Source organism: Erpetoichthys calabaricus, chromosome 1, assembly GCF_900747795.2.
Source record: "Erpetoichthys calabaricus chromosome 1, fErpCal1.3, whole genome shotgun sequence".
Lineage (NCBI taxonomy): Eukaryota > Metazoa > Chordata > Cladistia > Polypteriformes > Polypteridae > Erpetoichthys > Erpetoichthys calabaricus.
The window spans coordinates 60,156,383-60,178,740 of record NC_041394.2 but is presented as its reverse complement, the minus strand read 5'-3'; the positions used below and the strand labels follow the sequence as shown (position 1 = coordinate 60,178,740).

The 22,358-nt window shown below is 37.0% G+C and overlaps 1 protein-coding gene across 3 annotated transcripts in view; it reads left to right on the top strand.

Annotated features, from left to right (window-relative positions):
• The window catches only part of gabbr1b (gamma-aminobutyric acid (GABA) B receptor, 1b), a 721,337-nt gene that overhangs the window by 604,719 nt on the left and 94,260 nt on the right, over positions 1-22,358 (top strand). For all 3 annotated transcript variants that reach the window (XM_051933715.1, XM_051933714.1, XM_028800495.2), the window contains 2 exons: positions 7,975-8,109; positions 20,674-20,844. In XM_051933715.1, the coding sequence (XP_051789675.1) occupies positions 7,975-8,109; positions 20,674-20,844 (306 nt within the window). The remainder of the gene's footprint in view (positions 1-7,974; positions 8,110-20,673; positions 20,845-22,358) is intronic.

Here is a 22,358-nt window from a genome sequence, read left to right as displayed (position 1 = left end):
AAAGACTCACAACACTCTACAAATGTTACATGTTCCCTGATTGTTTGACTAGTGCTTCCAAAAGATAGAAAAATAAAAACCTCCACTTAAAAACTGTATCAAAATCAACATGTGATACTTAAAGTGCTGCCTCTAGAAGATGTTAAAAAAGTTAACACAGTTCACGTTCCTGTTAGTAGACCTTTGTTATGTCCAAATAAGTAGGACTTTGAAGATGAAATAGAGTTATTTCACTCCTAGAATGCCTAGTGTATGGCATCAAATGTGTACATCCAATTATGTGGACTTCTCTACAAAATTTCTCACCACCAGTTGAATTCAGGTGTGAGAAAGTGAATGCACAGGAATTCTATGAAGTAGATCACTGGAAACAAAATAGTTTGGATTGAAATAGCATTCATCAAGTTATTCCCTAATAGGAATCAACCAAAAACGACCCTCCAATTACAAAGCAGACTTACTTAGGCTCTTTCCAAGTGCTTTCTTAGATATCTGACAGGCAAACTTGATCTTTCCTGTCATAATCCTTTTTCTCCTCTCTGAAGCTCTTTAAACTCAGACAGAATCATGTGACTGCTTCAGAGCTTTGTTGTCCTGGTTACGGAGATGCTGTATTGCAGAGCTTTTTGATTAATTATTAACCCTGCCAGTGGGAAAGCAGATCTAGAGGATGAGAGCACGGAAATGAAAGAGAGAAAGGAAAACTGAAGATGGAGATTAAAGGGAAGATGGCAAAAAATGGGTAGTGGGGTTAAGGAGGGAGCATGCGCAAAAGAAGAAGCCAACCGTGGTAGTGGGGGGAATGCTTTCAGAAAACATTATTCACATGCCCGTCTCGTATTCTTTCAGAGTAACATTCAAAAATGCAGCTGACAGTTAATTAGAAAGCAAGGGTGATGGCTTTCACTCATTGTAATTAACCTAATTTAAAAGTTTAAAAATCATCATGAGGCTTTTAAGCCTCTTAGCTGTTTTGCTTATGACATGCACTGAATTCAATAGAAGTCCAGTTTGATCATCTTCCTGGATTATTCTGAATTTTTGATCTGGCAAACTAAATATATTGAGAGTGGACAAACAAATGTAAAGCATACATGTTTTGTGAAAGGGTGATAGCTGGTGCCATTTTTGTTAATGAGTGCCATACAGCACTGTTTTGAGTTCTTGGGATTTTGGATTGTTCAGATAATACAGAGCATACTGAGACTTTTGTTTTGTGTTTATTTGTTCTGGTCTTTTTTGTTCCATAAACCAGTTTTTACTACAGTCCTGTGTAAGCATGTTACAGTATAGGTCTTTGAAGAGGACTTGGTTGGCTAAACATCAGACTATTAAGTGCCTACTCACTACCTAAGCAGATGGATTGCAAGATTTCACAAATAGGACAAGATATAAAAAGCAGTCAAGGAATCTGTTGATCTAGTGAGTTATATATAGAAAGACCTGACCTTTATTTTTGAAAATATTAATACTCCAATTGTTATTTTTTAACTTATTTTTGATTAGTTGATTCTGCTTGATTGCTTGATGTTGCCATAATCTTGTATTGAAGAAAGTATACTAAAAAATGGGTGGAGGTTCAACTTTTATTTCTGATGACTGGCACATTGGTATAAACTGTACCACAGTTCTTAGACCCTACTTTGATTTCTGGTCCCCAGCTGTGTGGAATTTGTACATTCTCTTTGTCGTGTTGTAAGTTTCGTCTAGGAATTCAAGGTTCTTTCCACAAGCTGAATATATGCATGATAATTATTAGAGGAAACAGATTCAGAAGTGAATAGATAGGAGAATTATTCTTTGGTGCAACTGTTGGAGAGATAAGTTGAGAAGTACAGATATTCGGGAGAGGTTCAGAGAGCCTTGAGGTGGGGCCGCTGATCCTCTACATTGAGAGAGAGAGTTTGGGCATCTGATACGGAAAGGCCATTAGGTTTTATGGGCATGGCCTGCTGGGAGGAGAGTCTGGGGAAGTCCCAGGGCTTACTGGAAAGATTATATCTCCCAGATGGCCTGGAAATGCCTTGTGGTCCCATAGTATGTGGTGGCAAGTGTGCCTAGAGAAAGGAACATATGTGCCTCACTGCTACAGTATAACTGTTGCCCTTGCAACCTGGTTTAGGATAATGAATGCACAACTGTTATTAACTGTTGTTAAAAATTATTCATCTCTAGCACCTCACATGTCTTCAACCCACATTTAATTTGTGACTGGCATTCCCTGTTTGTGTAACTCCTAAGGGGAGTGCTTTCTGTCTGGTATCTGAATATTCTTTGAGGAATACCATACCTCTGAGTGCTTTACTTTTCTCCATCAGTCCATAGATTTGCAGGTTGGTAGACCAAGTAGGAGTTAAAGTGGATGATTACATTTGCATATTCTCAAATGGTCTAGTATCCTATCTTGTCTTTGTTTATGATGTTGATTTTCATGTGGATTTGACAAGTACAGTATAGAACCTGGAGGACGTTGTGAATTGAGTGTTTTTTTGGGTCAGCGTTTACTTACCATTAAAGTGTTCTTAGGGATGGTAAATCCAATTTGTACATGTATTTGTTGTTGCTATACAGTAATCCCTCCTCCGTCACAGGGGTTGCGTTCCAGAGCCACCCGCGAAATAAGAAAATCCGCGAAGTAGAAACCATATGTTTATATAGTTATTTTTATATTATCATGCTTGGGTCACAGATTTGCGCAGAAACACAGGAGGTTGTAGAGAGACAGGAACGTTATACAAACACTGCAAACAAACATTTGTCTCTTTTTCAAAAGTTTAAACTGTGCTCCATGAAAAGACAGAGATGACAGTTCCGTCTCACAATTAAAAGAATGCAAACATATCTTCCTCTTCAAAGGAGTGCGTGTCAGGAGCACAGGCTGTCACAGAGATAGAGAGAAAAGCAAACAAATCAATAGGGCTGCTTTTAAGTATGCGAAGCACCGCGGCACAAAGCTGTTGAAGGTGGCAGCTCACACCCCCTCCGTCAGGAGCAGACAAAGAGAGAGAGAGAGACAGAGTTTGTTTTTCAATCAAAAATCAATACGTGCCCTTCGAAGCACCGTGCTGCATGTCGTTTCAGGAAGCAGCTGCACAAAAGATAGCAACGTGAAGATAATCTTTCAGCATTTTTAGACGAGCGTCCGTATCGTCTAGGTGTGCGAACAGCCCCCCTGCTCACACCACCTACGTCAGGATCAGAGAAAGTCAGTGCAAGAGAGACAGAGAAAAGTAAGCTGGGTAGCTTCTCAGCCATCTGCCAATAGCGTCCCTTGTATGAAATCAACTGGGCAAACCAACTGAGGAAGCATGTACCAGAAATTAAAAGACCCATTGTCCGCAGAAACCCGCGAAGCAGCGAAAAATCTGCGATATATATTTAAATATGCTTACATATAAAATCCGCGATGGAGTGAAGCCGCGAAAGGCGAAGCGCGATATAGCGAGGGATTACTGTAATGTAATTTTATTGTAGTAGAAAATGTTTTCCAACTCCATCTTGTTTGTCCTAGGATGACAGGTTCTTGATGCTACATCCAATTTTGGTAGAGCACAGTCTCAGAAGTCACACAATACAAAGTCATTAGTGCGAAGTGTTTTAGTAGCCAACACCACAGATCCACCTGCATCAGACTTTACAGATAATAACAAAGAAAATATTTTTTAAGTGTGTGTAGTTAGTGATTCCTAAATATCTCCCAGCTTTCAGAGTTAGGATTTCTGAATTTCAACTTTGGGTTACTGTTTTAGGATTAGATTTACATTATGACAGACTTTTGGTTACTGAATATCTGGGTTGTTTACTGACGGTTCTGTCCTGGCCAGCTCCATTGACTCAGTTTACAATTCCTTCCTAATGAAGTAGGAAGTCTTTAAACTCTAAATAAAGTTAGCAGCTGTACTACTTGCACTTCAGAACACCTGAAGCTAAGTATGTTGGAGCCCAGCCAGTAGGGAGGACACCCAGGAAAGCTTGGGTTGCTGATGGAAGAGGTATTGATGAGGCCAGTAGGGTGTTCTTACCCTGTGGTGTTTGCGTGGATCCCAATACCCCAGTGCAGTAATTAAGACACCATGCTGTAAAAATTGGAGCCTTCCTTCAAATGAGATGTAAAACTAATATCCTAACTCTCTGTGGTAATACATTATCTCTTTACATCCTTAAAAAAGGAAAGGTGTACCCTAATGTCCTGGCTTTTAATTATCCCCTTTCTCTAACTGGGTGTCTCTCTCACTCCTTCACCACCTAATAGCTAGTGCGTGGTGAGCATTCATGGAGCAAGAAAGAATGCTGTTGCATTATCCAGACAGATGCTCGTGTTGGTTGACATGGCTGTCCACTGTCTATATAAAGCATTTTGAGTAGCTAGAAAAACACTATATAAATGTTATAATAATAATAGTAAAATTTTATTAGATACCAGCATGGATGAACACTTTAAGAATTGCTCGGTTAAATCCACAATCTTGGACAATGTGCTAACTGTGATGCCAACTTTTGTACCATCATGCATATGATGTCATAACACATAACTTTTGAGGCCACGCACCCCAGCGATGGGTCATCATCTCATAGCGACTATTATCTAAAATGGCAACCCAACTAGAAAACAAGATAATGCCATGGAAAATTCAAACCAAAAACCAAACTAAAACTTCACAAACAGAAATACTAATGCAAAATAGTATTAAATCTGAATACTTCATACTTCTAAATATTACACTGTAAGAGATCAGACCACAATAAAGAGATGGGGCATCGCCCTTTTTAAAGAACCAAAGAAAAATATGCAATTTTCATCTGAACTTACTCAAGATGGTTCCAGTCTTAAGTCTTTACAGCAGAAAGAGGCAGGACCAGGTTGATGGACACCAGAAGCAATATCAGTGGTGTTACTGTATAGCTGTCAATCTTTCAGTCTTCAGAGGGAGAAAGAGAAAAAGCATTAGGACACAACACCAACACCTGGAGAAATGGGAAATTACAATCACCAGAGCCCTTAAGTTGTCCCCTATGCAAATGTGCATGGCAACGTAAAAAATAACAAAGAACCTATAGCAAGAACATTTATAAACCTTCAAAATAAATTTAAAAAACAAATGTACTCAATGCCAAAACATAACATGTATTGGACAAACACTAATATAACTCCCCCATTTCATTGTGCCACTCTTATTTAATCAAACTATATGCATAATACGTGATGATTATGGTTCAGAGAGATTATCATGCCTTACCAAAGCCCTGACTGAAGGAGAAATGTAAATGCTGCAGCCAGTGGGCTAAATATAAATCTTAAACTGTGTAAATTAAGTGCAGCACAAACGCTTGTTGTTGTCTCATTACAGGGTAAAGAATTTTCTCAAATTTAAAAACTATATAGAAAAATTAGATTTCTGGTCAAATTAGATTTCTTATCCTTTCTCCAAAAATGCAGATATATTCCCACTTCAGAGTTCTGAGTATCTGCCCACTGTCCCTCAGGCCCACACCTACTTAAATACCACACGAGTAGGATGATTCCCAATAATCTTTCTTTCATCTTTCTTCCTTTCATCTGTTTTTGCAATAGACAGTTCTTTAATGTAATCTGTTAAAATCCATGGATTGTATACTGTAAACTAGCTGTGTTATCCAACTTCACCCAGGAAGACAATGGATCTCAGTTATAATGGTATTGGTTAAACAGAAGTACTGTATAACTAATGTTATGTATACAATGTAGTTGTAGAATTTTTACCAAGGGCTAATATTATTGGCAGGCAGTGTGGTGTAGTGGTTAAGGGTTTGGACCTGGAACTTCAAAACCTGAGGTTGTGGATTCAGATCCCATTACTGACACTGCTTGACCACGAGAAAGTCACTTCACCTGCCTGTGCTCAAACTAGAAACACAAAAAAATAGTAATCAATTGTTTCTGAGATGTTTTAAGCAACCTTAGATAAATGCACCAGCCAAATAAGTAATAATAATGTTGTTTGGTCACTGGCACTCCTTACTCTTAAACATTGTAAATACAGTTGCCCATGAGTGAAACATTCCTGCATTACATCAATTTCCACTTTTCCTAGTGACTTGGCTTTTGTTGATGGTCATTGCAAAACACAATTTTACAGAAAAGTGCATTATTCTGAATTGAAATTGGTAATCAGTAGGAATAATGTGACATTTGAGTATATTATTATTATTATTATATTATCATTATATTTTTATTATTAGATGTTTACAATTTTCACTTCTTCATGTTGTTCAATCAAGTTTTTCATTTCTTGTTGTTTGTCAGATGTATGTTCATCAATTCATTTCTTTTTTTTTTTGCCGTCCCCCTTTAAAATCTGCAGATACAAATGTATATTGTCACGTTTGAGCTGCACAAAAGGACAGCCAAGACAAAACTGGACAAAGAGACTTTTATTCTGGCAATTGAAGAAACTATACTGCAGCTTTATTTAGTATTGGTGCTTTATTGAAACACACAGCAAACTTGAGAACTTCCTAGCTGTTTAGTTTCGTCAGTGGTTCCTTCATATTAAGTGCCGCTAATTCTTCTAAGCTTGTTTGAATGTGGGTTTTTTCCGTGTCTGATCCAGCCCTAGAGAAGGAAGGCATAGTGCAGTCATCCACAATATGCAAAGAATTTTGGAGATTAAGGGGGGGCATCCCTGGTGAAAACATGCAAATGCACCTGTAAACGTAAATAATTTTGGAGGGTGGGGATCTCCTTTCAAAGTCTGTAGATGGGAATGTATATTTCAGTGGAGTAACTCGTGGGGGACCTGTTAAGTTTAATCTTACTCTTTCTGTCCACCTTTTCTTTTTTTATTCCATACCTGACTTCAGACGGAAAACGTGATTATATCTGTTTTTTTCCTATCCAGGACACAATTTCTTCTTCAGTCTTCTTTTCACCCTATTAGTTACCTTGTGCTGCATCTTTCATTTGCATAAAACCCATCATCAGCAGAGCACGGAGCATGTATGTTAGCATAAAATTAATAAATAGTGACAAATAAAAGTGCCATCTAGTTTTCTTTTTTCTATAACATCATCAAATTTCAATCAAATCTGTCAAGGCACATTTAAGATTTTGGGGTATTTAATTTTTCTGTTGTAGGTGTGGTGTTTCCTCTTAAATACTGATATATCGAAATGTCCTTTCTTGGTGGATACCTACTGGCTAAGATGTAAAATCCTGCTAAATTTTAACTTTTTAAATAAATGGGAAATAGTGCTTTGTTGATAAATGAGTGAGTGAGTTAGTATTATATATATAAATAAATATTGAATTATTAATACCTATTAATTAGTATTTCTTAATGTCTTTATGCTTGGGGCAGAACATCAGGATGTACATTTCTGTCTCAACTTCTTGTTGCTCATAGTTCTTATAACTGCCTGTGCTTTTTGGGTGTGCAGTTCTACAAATGGTGACCTGCTTCAGTGGTCAGATGGCATTTACTGTGGCTAATACTGTATATGTTTCTTTAGGCCTCAAAGCAAAAATACATTTCTATCTTAAGATTTCAAACACAGAAAGAGAATTAGAGTTGTACTTAGGGCTTGGTACTGGATAAGGTTATCAAATCTAATACTATCCTTATTGCTCACACACATACCTTTGTCAAATTATGTCTTGGCTTTACAACTTTATTAGCTCAATTTTCAGTTTTCAAGTAATACTCAGAGCTTGGGAATAAACTGAATAGTTTGAAGAATAACTTCTTTAATTTTGGTCTGCTAGGTGTTTCCACATTTCATTGATGAGATTGTTGGCTGCACTTATGTCTTGTTTAAGTTCTAAGCTTCTTTAATTATCTAAAAAGTTATGGTTTTCACATATTGTACTGTCTAGCCATTTTAGTTTTTTAATTGATGGACTTTGTCCTATGATTTCTTTTAGACTAAATCATGGCAAAGTTCACAAAGGTATTGCTTTATTGATTTTCTAAATCCTCTCCCTCAATCTTTCTGCAGTGTGACCCAGGAGAAGCCACAAAGCTGCTCTATGAACTTCTTTACAAAGAGCCCATTAAGATTGTGTTGATGCCAGGCTGCAGCTCCGTCTCCACCCTGGTGGCTGAAGCAGCAAGGATGTGGAACCTTATTGTTGTAAGTTTTTGTTTTTTGGATTTGCTTTCTTTACCTAATATTAGCTTTTTCCTAATGCTTCTCTTCCATTGCCATGGAAGACTTACCTGTGCTGTTCAGCAAAGCATAGATTAATGAATGTATAGTATTAGTGTCACCTTGATGTATTTTGCATTTAGTTAGACACATGTGTGATGCTATCTATGGGGGTCAACAGATTTAGTTAGAATAAGAAGCTGGTAGAGACTGCATTAATAGTCGTTCATATTGTAACAAGAGTATGCATCCTTGTTGCAGCTCTCCATCATTCCAGTCAAGAGTAACATGTAAAACACGCACATTTATTTACAACTAAAAACATAAAGGAGATATCAACAAGGAAGTACATGAAGTATGACGAGTATTTCAGAAGTAATGAGCATATCAGCGTTAAGCTTCAATTAGGTTATGAAGAGGAAATTGTTAAATATAATGAAATGTACAGTGTATGCAGTACTTCTGTTTACAGCTGTACAAAAATCCTATCGTAAAGAAGCATTTTTCCTACTGTTTTCAAAGTTTCCCTTTATGATAGAAATATACAGTATTTAAGCTGTGTGCTGTTCCAGTCTCTGCTGCCATCTCTTTGATTTTCATGTGCCAATTTTTAGATTCCTTTCAAAAGAGAAGGCATATTGCTATTGGTGTCATGTTTCAGCCGGCATTTTCCCCCGGCTGGGGTTCAAAGTCATGTCTCAGGTCTACTGTTTCTAATTTTATGTCATTCATTTGTATTAAGGTTTGTTGTATTTATTATGTATGTTTTTCTTTGTTTTTATTTTTAAGTAGTGATGTCCTAGGTTATGTCCCTTGTGTTTTGTGGGGTGTGCCTCAAAGGGTGGGGCCATCTGCCAATCACTGCCAGGAACAACCCTCCACCCTATTTATGGGAGGGCCTTCCATAGTTCTTGGTGGTTCATTTCGAATACTCCAGGGAGTGGAGAGTTTATTGTAAGTATCTCTGCCTTTGTTTGGCCTTATGATTATCTGGATTTTTGAACCTCTGTTTTTTTTTGACTACACCTCTGGATTTTGTTTTGGAACTGTTTTAATTGATATTTTGAACCACTGCTCTGTTTTTTGCCAAACGTTTTGGGATTCTGATTTGGGACTTGTTTGCTGTGTTTGCCTTGCCTCTTCAAGCAGCTCTTTTTAAACATTGTATTTATTTATATTTTGTCTCATCCCTTTGAGTTTCTAGTTGGGATTTTTGATGGTATTTCCCCCCCTCTAGTAGGTAATTTTTAATAGTTTTTGATACCTGTGCTCTTGAGACCCCTGAGTCACGACAATTGGTGACCACTGTGTGGCTTATTGGAGAAGTCTGTGTTCCAGTCTTCAAAGTGCTTTGCCCATTACCTGATGCAGGAAGGTATTTCTTTATACATTGTAAAGTAGTGTTTGAATTTCAGGGATGAGGACGTCATCTACCACAATTTATTATAATGGCATGTCCTTATAAGGCATATTTATACAGAAGTATGAACTGTGACTTAGACAGGGGGTATTATTTTCTCATTCAGATGTGAAGTATTAGAGTTCTTTGATTCTAGTAGCTGTATCTGTGCTCGTTTATATGGGTTTTGTGGCCAAGCCTAACTATGTTGGATCTCCCTCTTGCCAATATTCAAAGTAAGAGCCAAATACTGCCTTTGTGACCCTTCTTTTCCATCTCAAAACCCAGATTTCTTATGCTCACCATTGCATCATTATCTTTACTTTCCTGTCTAATGTAGACTTGTGTGGATTTTCCATTAACACCAAGAAACAAATGAAGGCAGACAGGTTAGTTGCAGAACTTTTTCCAATAAAATTAAAAACTCTGGAAGAGGCATTGCTTGTACATTGATTAAACGTTAGTAACATTTATTTATGTACTTAGCTACAAGGAAATATGGGTGAAACAGCTGCAGTGCTAATTGCTTTTTTGGCTGGTTGTTATCCTCTTGAGTCTTATTTTGTTTCTTACCATTTCTTTATTCTGTGCAGAATTTCTGTTTTTTTCTAACATTTTTGATATTCTTTTATATACTGCCCATCATTGATTAACTGAAGTTTTAAGTTATATTGAACTTTATTAGTAAGTGCTTGCACTGCTGTTCAATACAACTATTATTGCACTTTGATAGGAAAGATCAACAATCAAAAATGTGACATTTCAAATGTCACAATCCTTGTTACAGCATGTTGTAGTACAAGTTCATTTTTTTCAAAGTTATGTGTGTTTATTGTTTGTCCAATAAAATGGATGTGATGAAAATGATCATGTAGTCTGTAAAACAGTATGCATTTTTCTCAGTTAATATTTAAAAGATAAACAAATGACTAATAAGGGAGTGAGACATGAGATAGAAATTCTCCTTATTTCCATCAGCATCATCATTAAGCAGCTTTCGAGTGTGTGCATAGAGAGGAAGCAGGTTAGCAGCAATGACATTGGTCAAAGTGAATTGAGAAAGGGGACACAGGGTGTGACAGCACCCATAAGATGGCTTCTAGGCACCACCATCTACAGTAATTCTGCTGAAAGACCAGAGGAATGAAGAATCCAAATGAATACTGAATATGTGCTTTCAGAATCAGATAAATTCAGATATTTCAAAGGTCAGAACCTGCAGAGAGATCCTCTTTAAAGCTTGCAGATTTAACACTGTGTGGTGCACTTCACACACTAACCTGAAACCAAATCTTCAAATCAAACAAGCAGGAGAAGTAGGCGTGTTCTGAAACTAGTTCTGCAGACTCATGAAAAGATAACAGTGGACTTTCTGCTTAAGAAATGATTTTTCTGCTTAGACATTTTTGGTGGGTACTAACTGAGCATCCTACTGTAATATTATTAAAGAAGTCTTAGTATAAAGTGTACTACAAATGGCTGGATTTGCTTATTGCAATTTAAAGACGTTTGACTCATTAATACTCATCGATAGATTATTAATCATAGTAACTATTACAAGAAGTAATTTTTATAGATGTCACATTTGAAGATCTCAACGAATTTCAAAATTTCAAAAGGATTTCAAACAGCTGCAATTTCTTTGGATAGAATGGCTTTACCCTCTTGAATATTTACAAAAACTGAGGTTGTTTAAGGGAAGTCCATTTTAACAGTTTAGCAGTTGAAACAGCAACATTTTCAGAAGCAGTACAACTTTTTTCTTGTAAAATAATAGTTTTATTTTCTTGTGAAACAAGTTAAATATCCTTGGTATGAAGAATTTCAGACTGATGAAGCTAAAATACTGGAATTAAATAAAATGGTGCAGTGACACACAGTTCACTTCACCATTCTGGTTCTATCAATGTTCCAAGCTGACAGAAAAATACATTGCCAATATAAGTTTGCCAATTTATCTCCGAATTTCTGTTGTGAGGTCGGGATAGCAACTTGGTCCAGAAAACTGACAAAATTCTGGAAGAAAGCACTGTATATTTTAAGAAAGAAAAGCTATGACAGATAAAGTTATCATGGTACCAAAAAGTTTGGCAGACATGCAAGTAAGAATTTCGCTGTACACTTAACTACTACTACTGCTGCTACTACTATCAATAAATAAAACAAAGAATCTAACATCTTAAGAGATGAATAACAGGAAATGTTAGTACACAACACCCCAGTAAGGAGCTTATTTAACAAACTGATGTCTGTTGTGCTTTGTAGTACTGGGCAGATTTTAGCACTAGTAAATTTCCTACAGAATTATGAGGTCATTATTATAATGTATATGGAGTACACTGAAATTCTTACTTTAATGTGTTAATCAGCATGCAATGTGTCACTACTCTCCGACACCCATGATTTGTGAGTACGATTACCGTACCTCCAAAGTTCTGCCTTCCTTATCTGAAAAATATAAGAACAGATGTGTCGTAATTGGCATCCACTGATAACAATTCATAATGTAACCTCTTAATTTGTCTTTACTCAAACTAAGGAAAATTCATCACATTTGATCTTTTCTTATCGTGGAATCTTATATTAAGCATTAGATAGCACAGCTCTAGTAACGGTTATGCACTAAGCAAGTATAATTTAATATTAGAGATTGACATTTTTATTTAATTCTGGTCAAAAGGTCAATACAAAAAATGTAAATGGATTTCTGTGTCTGATTTATATAGAATGAGCAACAGTACAGAGGTCCCATAATCTTCTTCTTCTTTTACTTCTTCATCATTTCTCAATTCTATGTAGGGTTGATGTACTTGATCAACCTCTCCAAACAACTCAGTCCTGCACCTCCTGGCCAGCCAAGCCCTTTTCCTTCAGATCTTCTTTTAGTTAATCCATCCACCACCGCTTTGGCCTCCCTCGTATTGTCTTCCCCTGTACTTCCATTCTCATCACTCTTTTGTCCAGATATTTTTTGTACTCCTCATTACATGTCTTTACCACTTCAGCATACTTTCTTGTACTTTCTTAGACATCTCTCCCACATTTGTTGTACCTCTGATTGCCTAATTTCTTATTGTGTCCATTTTTGTAACTCTACACATCCATCTCATACATTCTCATTTCTGCCATTTCTACCTTCTTCTCCTGTGCTTTGTCTGCTGTGCATGCCTCAGCTCCATACATTATTAGTATACTGGTCTTACTACTGTCTTAAAAACCTTACCTTTAATCATCGCTTTAATTCTTCGATCACACAATACTTCTGATACCTCCTTCCAATTGTTCCATCCACACTTCACTCTGTGGGTTATCTCTGCCTCTAGTTTTCCCTCTCAGGCTACCTCTGATCCTACATATTTAAATATATCCACTCTTTTCAATAGCTCGCTCTGCAGGCTAACTTCTGAATCCTGATCATCATATATTTTGTCTTCTTCCTGTTTATCTTCAATTTTATGTCTTCCAAAGCCCTTCCCCATTCTTCCAAATTTCTGCCCACTTCCTCTTTTCTGGCACTAAACAAAACACTATGTCATCAGCAAAAAGCATGTACCAGGGACACTGTTGTTTTATCCCATGACTCAACACCTCCAATACAGATCAAAGAGGTAAGAACTTAAAGAAGATCCCTGGTACAGACCTCCTCTGACTGGGATCTTTTCTGTTACCCCAACATTGCTTTTAACCTGTGTCTTCCCTCCCTCATACATATCATGGACAATCCCCACATACCTCTCTGGTACTCTATTCCTTCTCAAGCACCTCCAGACCACTTGACATGGCACTTTATCATAAGCCTTCTTCAGATCAATTAACATCATGTGCAATCCTTTCTGTTTTTCTCAATGCTTCTCTATGAGCTGTCTCAAGACAAATACTGCATAATACCTGTTTAATATCAGATTCTGTGATCGAGGTACACTTTAACTATTAAGAACTGAAATTTTAGAATTTTTGATACTAATTTTGTACCTTTTGTGCATTTCTGGTTTTATTTTTTGTACTTTTTAAATTACCATATTGCTATTCTGTGAATACCATTTTGTGTTCTGTTTTTTGATGGGTGCCTCCTTGCTGAGACCATTTCTACAAGGCTGTGGCCATGTTGTTTCCAGCCACTATGTTCATTTCTAGTCACATGATGTGGAGGTGATGTGATGTAGTGTGTCATCCTTTCCTACTTGTACTTTTCGTTTGGATGTAATCTTTAAACAACAGTTACTATTAGCATTAAGTAGGGATAACAAGAACATTTAGTGTAAAGTACTTCTGCAACTTTTCTTTGATTTATGTTTAGTTTTGTGAATTGGCTTTTTTTTTCTTTCACTCACTTCCACGCTATATGCTTCCTCTCCCTTTCTCGTGCTTCAACCCCACTTGTATAACTTTACTCCTATCTTTGGGCAGAACTTCTACTGCTCCGTGTTTCTTATAAAAGACACTTCCAAGGAAGACTCTAATTTAGGAGTTCTTGTTAATTATTCCATTTCCTTGTTGATACCTGACTTTTAATCTTTTGCAGATCAGAACACTCACCATCACAACACTCTCTTTTGTAATTAAAATACAAGTATATTTGATATTTTGAAAGATCATGTACAGTATCCATTTTTCCCACAAGACTGTGGTTTACATTTATAGTTTATATGTACTGTACGTTAGGCTAGACAAGCCATTAGACATATCCCATGAGTCTGCATGAGTGCCTGTCTGAGTGAGAATAATGAAAATTATGTATTTTCATAATTATGTTTGTGCTCGCTGGAATATAAGTCACATTTCTCTCTTTACATTAAATGCATGATGCATTTAATTAAACTGAGTGCCATTAGTTGGTTTAAAGTAATTTTAATTCTTTTGCCAGCTCAGTGTCCACTCCTCTCTATGTTATGCCATTTTTGATTCAGTCAGTCAATCAACAACTCTGTCTTTTGTTCATGTTAAGCTTGTAAATCTGTACTGTTTATCCTTCATACGAGTGTGCTACAGTATAAGTCACACGCCCAGCAAGATGAATCCAGTCGCAACCTATAAGCAAAACTCTGTATTAGTCTATTTTTAACTTGTAAGAATATTCATCTCAGTGTGCATGTGCAGTGTATTGGGATTTCCTTTACAGTTGCTGACAGTATGCTGTATAAAGAAAAAAGGGTTTGATTAAATATTTGAAAAGAAGAGCCATCCAATAATCGTAGATGGTTTGCAGATTAAGTGATAACATGTAATTTCCTTTTTGGGCTGCATTATGGCATGAATATATACAGCAGACCTTTAATTTTGATTTAGCTTATTTTATCAGTACTATAATACCTGGGTATGTAAGTAAAAGCAATAATTTTTATTCCATAGTACTTGCAATGAAGCCTCTTCTTATACAATTGTTGACTAGCTATTAAATATACTAATAGCGGAAATCATAGTCCATCTAATAAGTAAGCATGTGCTGTTTTACTTACTGTTTTTCTTTCCGTTTTTCAAAATCTCAAGCAGTAGTTTGATAATATTTGTTGATTACTGAATGATATAACATATACCAACAGTCAGGCTTGCACAGGTAATGGAGTTTCACTTGGAGATTTCAATTGAAAGTGAGGGAATGACATGAATTTACGCTGTTGTATCTTTAGCAAAGGCTGGAGTATCCTCTCCATGAATAAACTTCATTGAGTCACACTGCAGAATTTACGTCAGTGCTGCAATGTGAAGTAAATAGCAAGAGGATATTGCTCATATTTCAGATTCTGAAAAAAAAAATTGAATGATAAAAGACAAACCACATTGAAGATATACATGTTTTATTTGTTCCAAAAAATGTATTACAAAAAAGTGTTATTATATGACAATCAAACATACGTTTCAGAGATGCAAAATTAAGAACTTTAGAAAATCTTCTCAATCAGAAATACAAACAATCCCATATATCACAGAAAGAGCTGAGATTTGTTGTTAAAATCCAAATTATTTTTTCTTAGTATAAACATTTTAGAAGTGATAGCCTGTAACTTATTCTCCACTGTGCACCTACTCTACTTGTGTTCTGCCAGCAAGGAGAGCAACACACCCCAAACACACACCCCTAGTTTCAAATGCTGGTGTTCCTCTGCTCCTTAACTCTAGGGTTAGGTCTTAGGTCTGGGTCGCAATCTGATTATTTTGGGTGGTTACCTACCAGGTAATGCTTGTGGTTGGTCAGTCAGTTGGCAAATATCCACCACGTCCTCTCAGTTGCAAGAAGCAGATCATAGATATGTGAAACAGTATCTGCCAAATAATATGAAGAGTACATGACACGCCCTTATTCAGGCTCTTCAAGTGTACAGACTTTTACATCCCCTTACAGGATATTGGTAGGCAACCACCCAATTAGATTGCATTTCAGAACTAAGAATGTAATACTTCAATCTTTACCCTGTCAAATAAGCAATCCAGCCTCTATGGCACAACATCAGAGGATTTGCCTCAGATGCTGTCGAAAGTGCATACACCTGATGTGCCCCAATAAGGACGAAACAGATGTCGTGTACTCTTTGTATGATTTGGCAGATACTGTATCTTATATATATCCTGAATAGAGAACCATTTAAAGCCCTAATTATAGATGAAAAAAGAGAGGAAATAGAGAGCATAATGCCACAAATAATGAAATGATTAGGTTACCTATTCTTTTTTCTTGTTTTAATAAATAATCCAAACTAATTTGTCATATTGCCATTTTAAGTGGTCTTTTCATCTTGTTAGTATTGTTCAAATCAGCAATAACTATAAGAAGATTATTCTTTTTATCCTTTTTTAAATATTTCTTTTGTGAAATGAACATCTTTAAGATGCCAAAATTATATTCAACTGTAAAACACCCTCTTTTCAGTTATTTTGAATATTAAACCTTATGGCCACCCTGGTGCACTTCAGCACCCTATATTTCCCACACAATAGCACAGACACAAGTTCCAGTGTACTTTAAAGGTGTAATCTAAACTCACAGAAGTCTTTCCATCTTTTCCTTCTCTCCTTTGCTCCTACAGGCGATCTTTGTCCACATCCACCTGACTCTGGCTTCCTGTACTGAAGCTGGCTGCTGCTTTTATACAAAACCTGGGAGTTCTTCCTGTGTCCTGAGACTGTGGTTCGGAAGTACTTCTGTATAAGGCTGAAGACCCACTGCTCACTGGTCTCCCCCAATGCCCCCTGACAACACTCACAGAACCAAACATGGCATATCCAAACAACTATAGTTCCCAACATGCCCTGTGGGTATCCATAGAAGTAGGTTAACCCAGGGATGCTGCCACATAGCGTGTTGGGGGAGACAATTACCTGAACAAATTGTCTTCCCCTTTTCTTCCATCATACTGTTCTCCAGGGCTGGGTAAGGATCATGGTTCAGCACCAGCTGGGATGTCAGTCCCTGTGTGACGCCCCTCACACAGTTTTTATTGCTTACAGTATATCTACATCTACAAACATTATCTCTTAAACAGAAATAGGACATGTTATCATTATTAAAAATGGACAACAGCATTCTGACCAGATTCCTGACTAAGTAACAAATACCTTCATTGAGAATAAAAAAATAAGTAGGAGCATTTGTGAAGGAGAAAATATACGTGTTCAATTTCCAAGCCTTTAATTGAAACTGATTAGTTCTATTCCAATCTGCACTTTCATTTGTTAAATAATTTATGTACTGGTATTATTCTTTTTCAGTTGTTCAAGCCATTTAAATCCTGAGAGTGCTAAAATCATTAAGATTAGGCTAAATCTCTTAAAGTGAAAGTAATTCCAAAGTGCTGTGCAAAGTATTCTTCATAATGGACTTTCTGTTGATATGTAGCACCATGTTGGTAACTTCAGAAATTATTATGTACATCTCAGACATTTCTTTGTGCCCTGCAACATTTCCTCTTAGTGTGCTGCTACTACATTTCAATTTTGGATGTATTTCAGTTCTTGTCCTCTTTTAATGGCAGAACTATGTGATTATCAACTTGTTTTCTAAACCTTGGTGAGCATCAGGTGTGAAGCGAGTGGCTATTTATCTGCACATAAAAGGCAGCTAGATTAATTGTTCAATAATTCATTATCTGACTTACACTTATTTTGATGCAAGATGACAGAGAGGCAGAGTGGATGCATCAGGTGCAAGACAGCTGTACTGAGTGTCTATCGCAGGGCACTGTCACCGGCATAAAGATAACACAGAGTCCCTGGTGAAGCTAAACCAGAATAACCAGAGAAAGGTCCTGGGGAAACAGGAATCACCTGAAAAATGCGCACAGATTGTTATCAGGATGAATTTTGAGCCTGGGCTTCTTGCAGTCCCTTTCTGTAACATCTTTTATAGCAGTCTGAGCTACATGCCTAGGATGAAAATGTTCTATAGAAATCCATTTTTGTTGTTGTTGTTGTTGTTGTAGTAACCACTGCACTGCCATGCCACCAAGTGCAGTAGTAAGTTAGGATAAAAACCTAAATAAAATATAATGCAACATCACTACTTGTAATTAAAAAAATCTATATTATTTAACTCCTTTGAAATTATGTGTTTTAAATCTGCCTTTGAGATTAATTTATGTTTGAATGTAACATAACAGTATAAAGGCATCAAAGCTTAAATGATTTAAATACATTTTCAGTTCTATGACTTTCTGCCTGCAATTTAATGAACAGGTCCATGGTAAACAAAAAATAAGCTTCAATTATGTACTGTTTAGAATGAGGCATTCATGTGTGGGTTACATTTTTTTATTTTTAAAATTCATTGCTCTAACAAGCAGATTCCAATAGGAGTTCCAGAATTGTGTGTGCATATTTGGGCTGGGGTTTGGTAAACATAACCTTCCTAGAGGTATACTTTGGGCAAAAGTACAATTAGTCCAAAAATAGTGTGATTTTTTGCAAGCCTTACTCTAGGTTTTTATAGATAAAAACATTCTGAATAATTAAACTCAAAAAGCGTTTTTTTCATAAATTGTAAATGCTTTTTCTACACTTATAGTAAATGAGATTCCCAGCTGTTCTTTTCAATATGTGCACGTCATCACAATCAAAATAGATTAATTTATAGAACACATTTAAAACAACAGCAGTTGACCAAAGTGATGTACAGTTTCTATAAATACAGCAATAAATATATAGACATATAAATACACCCAAATATATACAGTAAATGAAAATAAAGAAACAGTAGTCTCAAGCTAAGACAAAAAGGTTTTTAGATCTAGTGGTCAGGATGGCATTAGTGTGTGGGCTATCTGCATTTGTTTTGGTCTGTTTTGTTGTTTTGTGCTGTGTACGTCTTTTTGATCCACAATATATTTTCTTTTCTGTTCTATGATCATCAAATTCTTATAAACATATGATAACCAGTTGACAAACCTTTTAATTATGATCGAGAAGGCCAGAGTACTTGCTCTTTTCCTTTCCTGCGAGGTATGCATTTGTACCTGTGCCGTAAGCCCTGCCTATTTTCCCGAAGGAAGCGCTGTAGAAGACAAGGGAAATGCAGAAGCATACTTGTGAAGCTTAAGTAATTGCTTGATGGTCCTTAAAATTCCTTTGAACTATCCCATTCCATGCCCCCACATCTGTTCTATTTAAGACAACAGGCAGTAATAAGAGCTTATTAGAAGGATCACAGGAATGGAGGTGCAACCAGGCCGGGATGAACAAATAATGGATGAATGAGAGACAACTGGATTTTATGAGCAATTTGTCCCCCAGCATGAGAGGTGGCAGTGCTCCTCTGACTGGAGTCCGTCTTGAAATACCATGGCACCAAAAAGTACTCCTGGGTCCAACAATAAAGGGTGCTGTCTCACCTCACTCGAGGAGTTAAGGGTTGGGAGGCAGTGGCCAGCGCTCGCAAAGGAAGAGTAGAGGGAGATGGAGGTTCTTATTTGTTTATTATACGATGCTGGACTGAATTCAACCCTCGGAATGTTCTATTGTAAAATAAAAATTACCTGGGGGCACCCCCTAGTGTCCACACAGTGAAAGTGACTGAGATATTAGTTTATAAACCATGAGGTTGCAGACTCAGGACTCCTCAGTGGCTCACTTGGCGACCTTGGCCAGGCACTTCTTGTGCCCTCAATCTAACTGTAGAAATACACCAGTGATTTGTAATCTCTTTGGATTAAACCACTGGTTTTACATTCAGTTCTGAGGAGGACCCATTGTGGCTGCAGGGTTTCATGCCACTCAACTCCTGCTTCTAAGTTGTGTTCTGCTTTATTTTAACAAGCTGTTATTTTGGTGTCAATCCATAAAAAAAATTAAAGGAAATTATCGGAATGTACCAAGCATTTATTTATGTTACATTGAGATAATTTAATGTCTTTTATTTTGGTTTTTAACATCATACATTTTTATTCCACTTGTAGTTATTGTCTTACACTGAAGTCGCTACAGTCTTCATTGTCATATAATTTTCACATTACCGGGCATTTCTGAAGTTAAAACAAGAACTAAGTGTCACACGTGCGCATGGGCGGAAGCAGGGGGGTCTAGCTACTGCTGACACACAGGTACAGGCAGGTAATCAGGTGTACTAGTGCCTCTTCCTCCCTCCCTACAGGAGCAGTAACATCTAGTCTCCTCCCTACTCTGACTCGAGACCACGACCTCAGTTGACCATTTCCCTTCTAGATGTCCCACCTCTTCCTCTTCCTCGTTAATATAAGCCAACAGCATAGCTCTGCAGTCAGTCTAATTTGGGACTCAGTCTTTTTTGATTACTTGGTTGGTTATTTTTCCAGCGAACCCCAACTCTTTTTCATTGTGTTCTGTCTCTTTTACAGAAAAAAAAAACTATGAGATCAGTAAGAGGTGAAATGATTCGCTGATTGTGAAACTGGTTGGAACAAAAACTTGAAGCCAACAGTGAGGCCCCAGGAGTGAACCTGATAACCACTGGGCTAAAACATCAGTTAAAAAAAATAAATTACTTAGACAGTTATAGATGAACAAGTGCTGTATAATTAATCAATGCTGAGACAATCAGTTTAGTTTTACTGCAACTCAGTTTGATGTGTTTTTTTTCCTTTTTACCTCTTCTTCTTCCTTTTCCAGATCCAGGTATAATACGTTGTAAATTTCTCTGTCTCTGAGACTTCTTGCTTATTCCTTCTTCTTTTTCTTTCTTCCCACAGCTTTCCTATGGTTCCAGTTCTCCAGCCCTCTCAAATCGTCAGCGTTTTCCTACATTCTTTCGTACACATCCTTCAGCCACATTGCATAATCCAACTCGGGTGCAGCTTTTTAAGAAGTGGAAATGGACCAAAATCGCCACCATCCAACAAACCACTGAAGTCTTCACTTCTGTAAGTATTTTCCTCTCACATAAACTATTTGTTCAAGAGAGTCAAACTGATAAAGTTCATTAGAACAGAACTACATATTTTGAGAATGAGCATAATCAAATTTGTGTGCAGAGCATGCTGGGATGGATTTGAGGAATGCTGCTTCTGTGAACTTAAATGCTCTTTTTGGTACTCTTCGAAAGTCAAATTCCATTGATTAGAAACAGTAATGTCTGTAAGAGATACAAGTCAAAGGGTAAGGGAGTACAGCGCACATACTTGTAATAGGAGTAGAGCATCACATCGGCAGCCCAAACAAGCTGGATACTGGGGATGGCCCATCCTTGTCATAACTTTCATGATTTCATCACGCTCCCTAGAGATTCCTGAGTCAGGCCAGTTGCTATCCTGAAGCCCATTATATGAGTTCAGGTGAACCCCTCTCATGATGTGAAGCCAGTCCACTTTAGCTACCCACCTACTTGTGAATGTGTCAGACAGTGTACACATGTTGTGTTTGGCAGTTTACTTTGAATTTGGGAAGTGCCTTAAACACTGTCCATGTCTTCATTGCACATTACAAAAAATATGTCTATTTGGTTTGTACATTTTCTATTAGATTGCCTCTTTCAGAGTCTCCTTACAAATATTCACAAATAATTTTCATTTGAAATATTCTTTGAAGCTAAGGAATTGATTTTTTCATGTTAGAATTCAAGCCAGAAATTTCTCAACACATGGATTAACATCTTTTGCTTTAAAGAGTGTTTCTATACTCCTTCCAAGAATTTGCTTTCAGGTCTATGTAAACAGCAACAACAACATTTATTTATATAGCACATTTTCATACAAAAAGTAGCTTAAAGTGCTTTACATAATGAAGAAAAGAAAAATAAAACACAAAATAAGAAATTAAAATAAGACAACATTAGTTAACATAGAAAAGGCGTAAGGTCCGATGGCCAGGGTGGACAGAAAAAACAACAAAAAACTCAAGACGGCTGGAGAAAAAAATAAAATCTGTAGAGGTTCCAGGCCACAAGACCGGCCAGTCCCTTTTGGGCATTCTACCTAACATAAATGAAATAGTCCTCTTTGTAGTTAGGGTTCTCACGGAGTCACTTGATGCTGATGGTCATACAGACTTCTGGCTTTTAATCCATCCGACATTGTTGGAACATCACGGTGCTTTGAGTAGATGGTGGTGGCACAAGCCACCACCAAAAGGACACCGGAAAAGGAAACAGAAGAGAGAGTAGGGGTTAGTACAGATTTTAGAGCCACCATGAATAGTTATTATAATGAATTAGATATACAGAGTATCAGGATTTAAATTACAGTGAAGTTATGAGAAGGCCATGTTAAAATAATGTGTTTTCAGCAGTTTTTTAAAGTGCTCCACTGTATTAGCCTGGCGAATTCCTATTGGCACGCTATTCCAGATATTAGGTGCATAACAGCAGAAGGCCGCCTCACCACTTCTTTTAAGTTTTGCTCTTGGAATTCTAAGGAGACACTCATTTGAGGATCTGAGG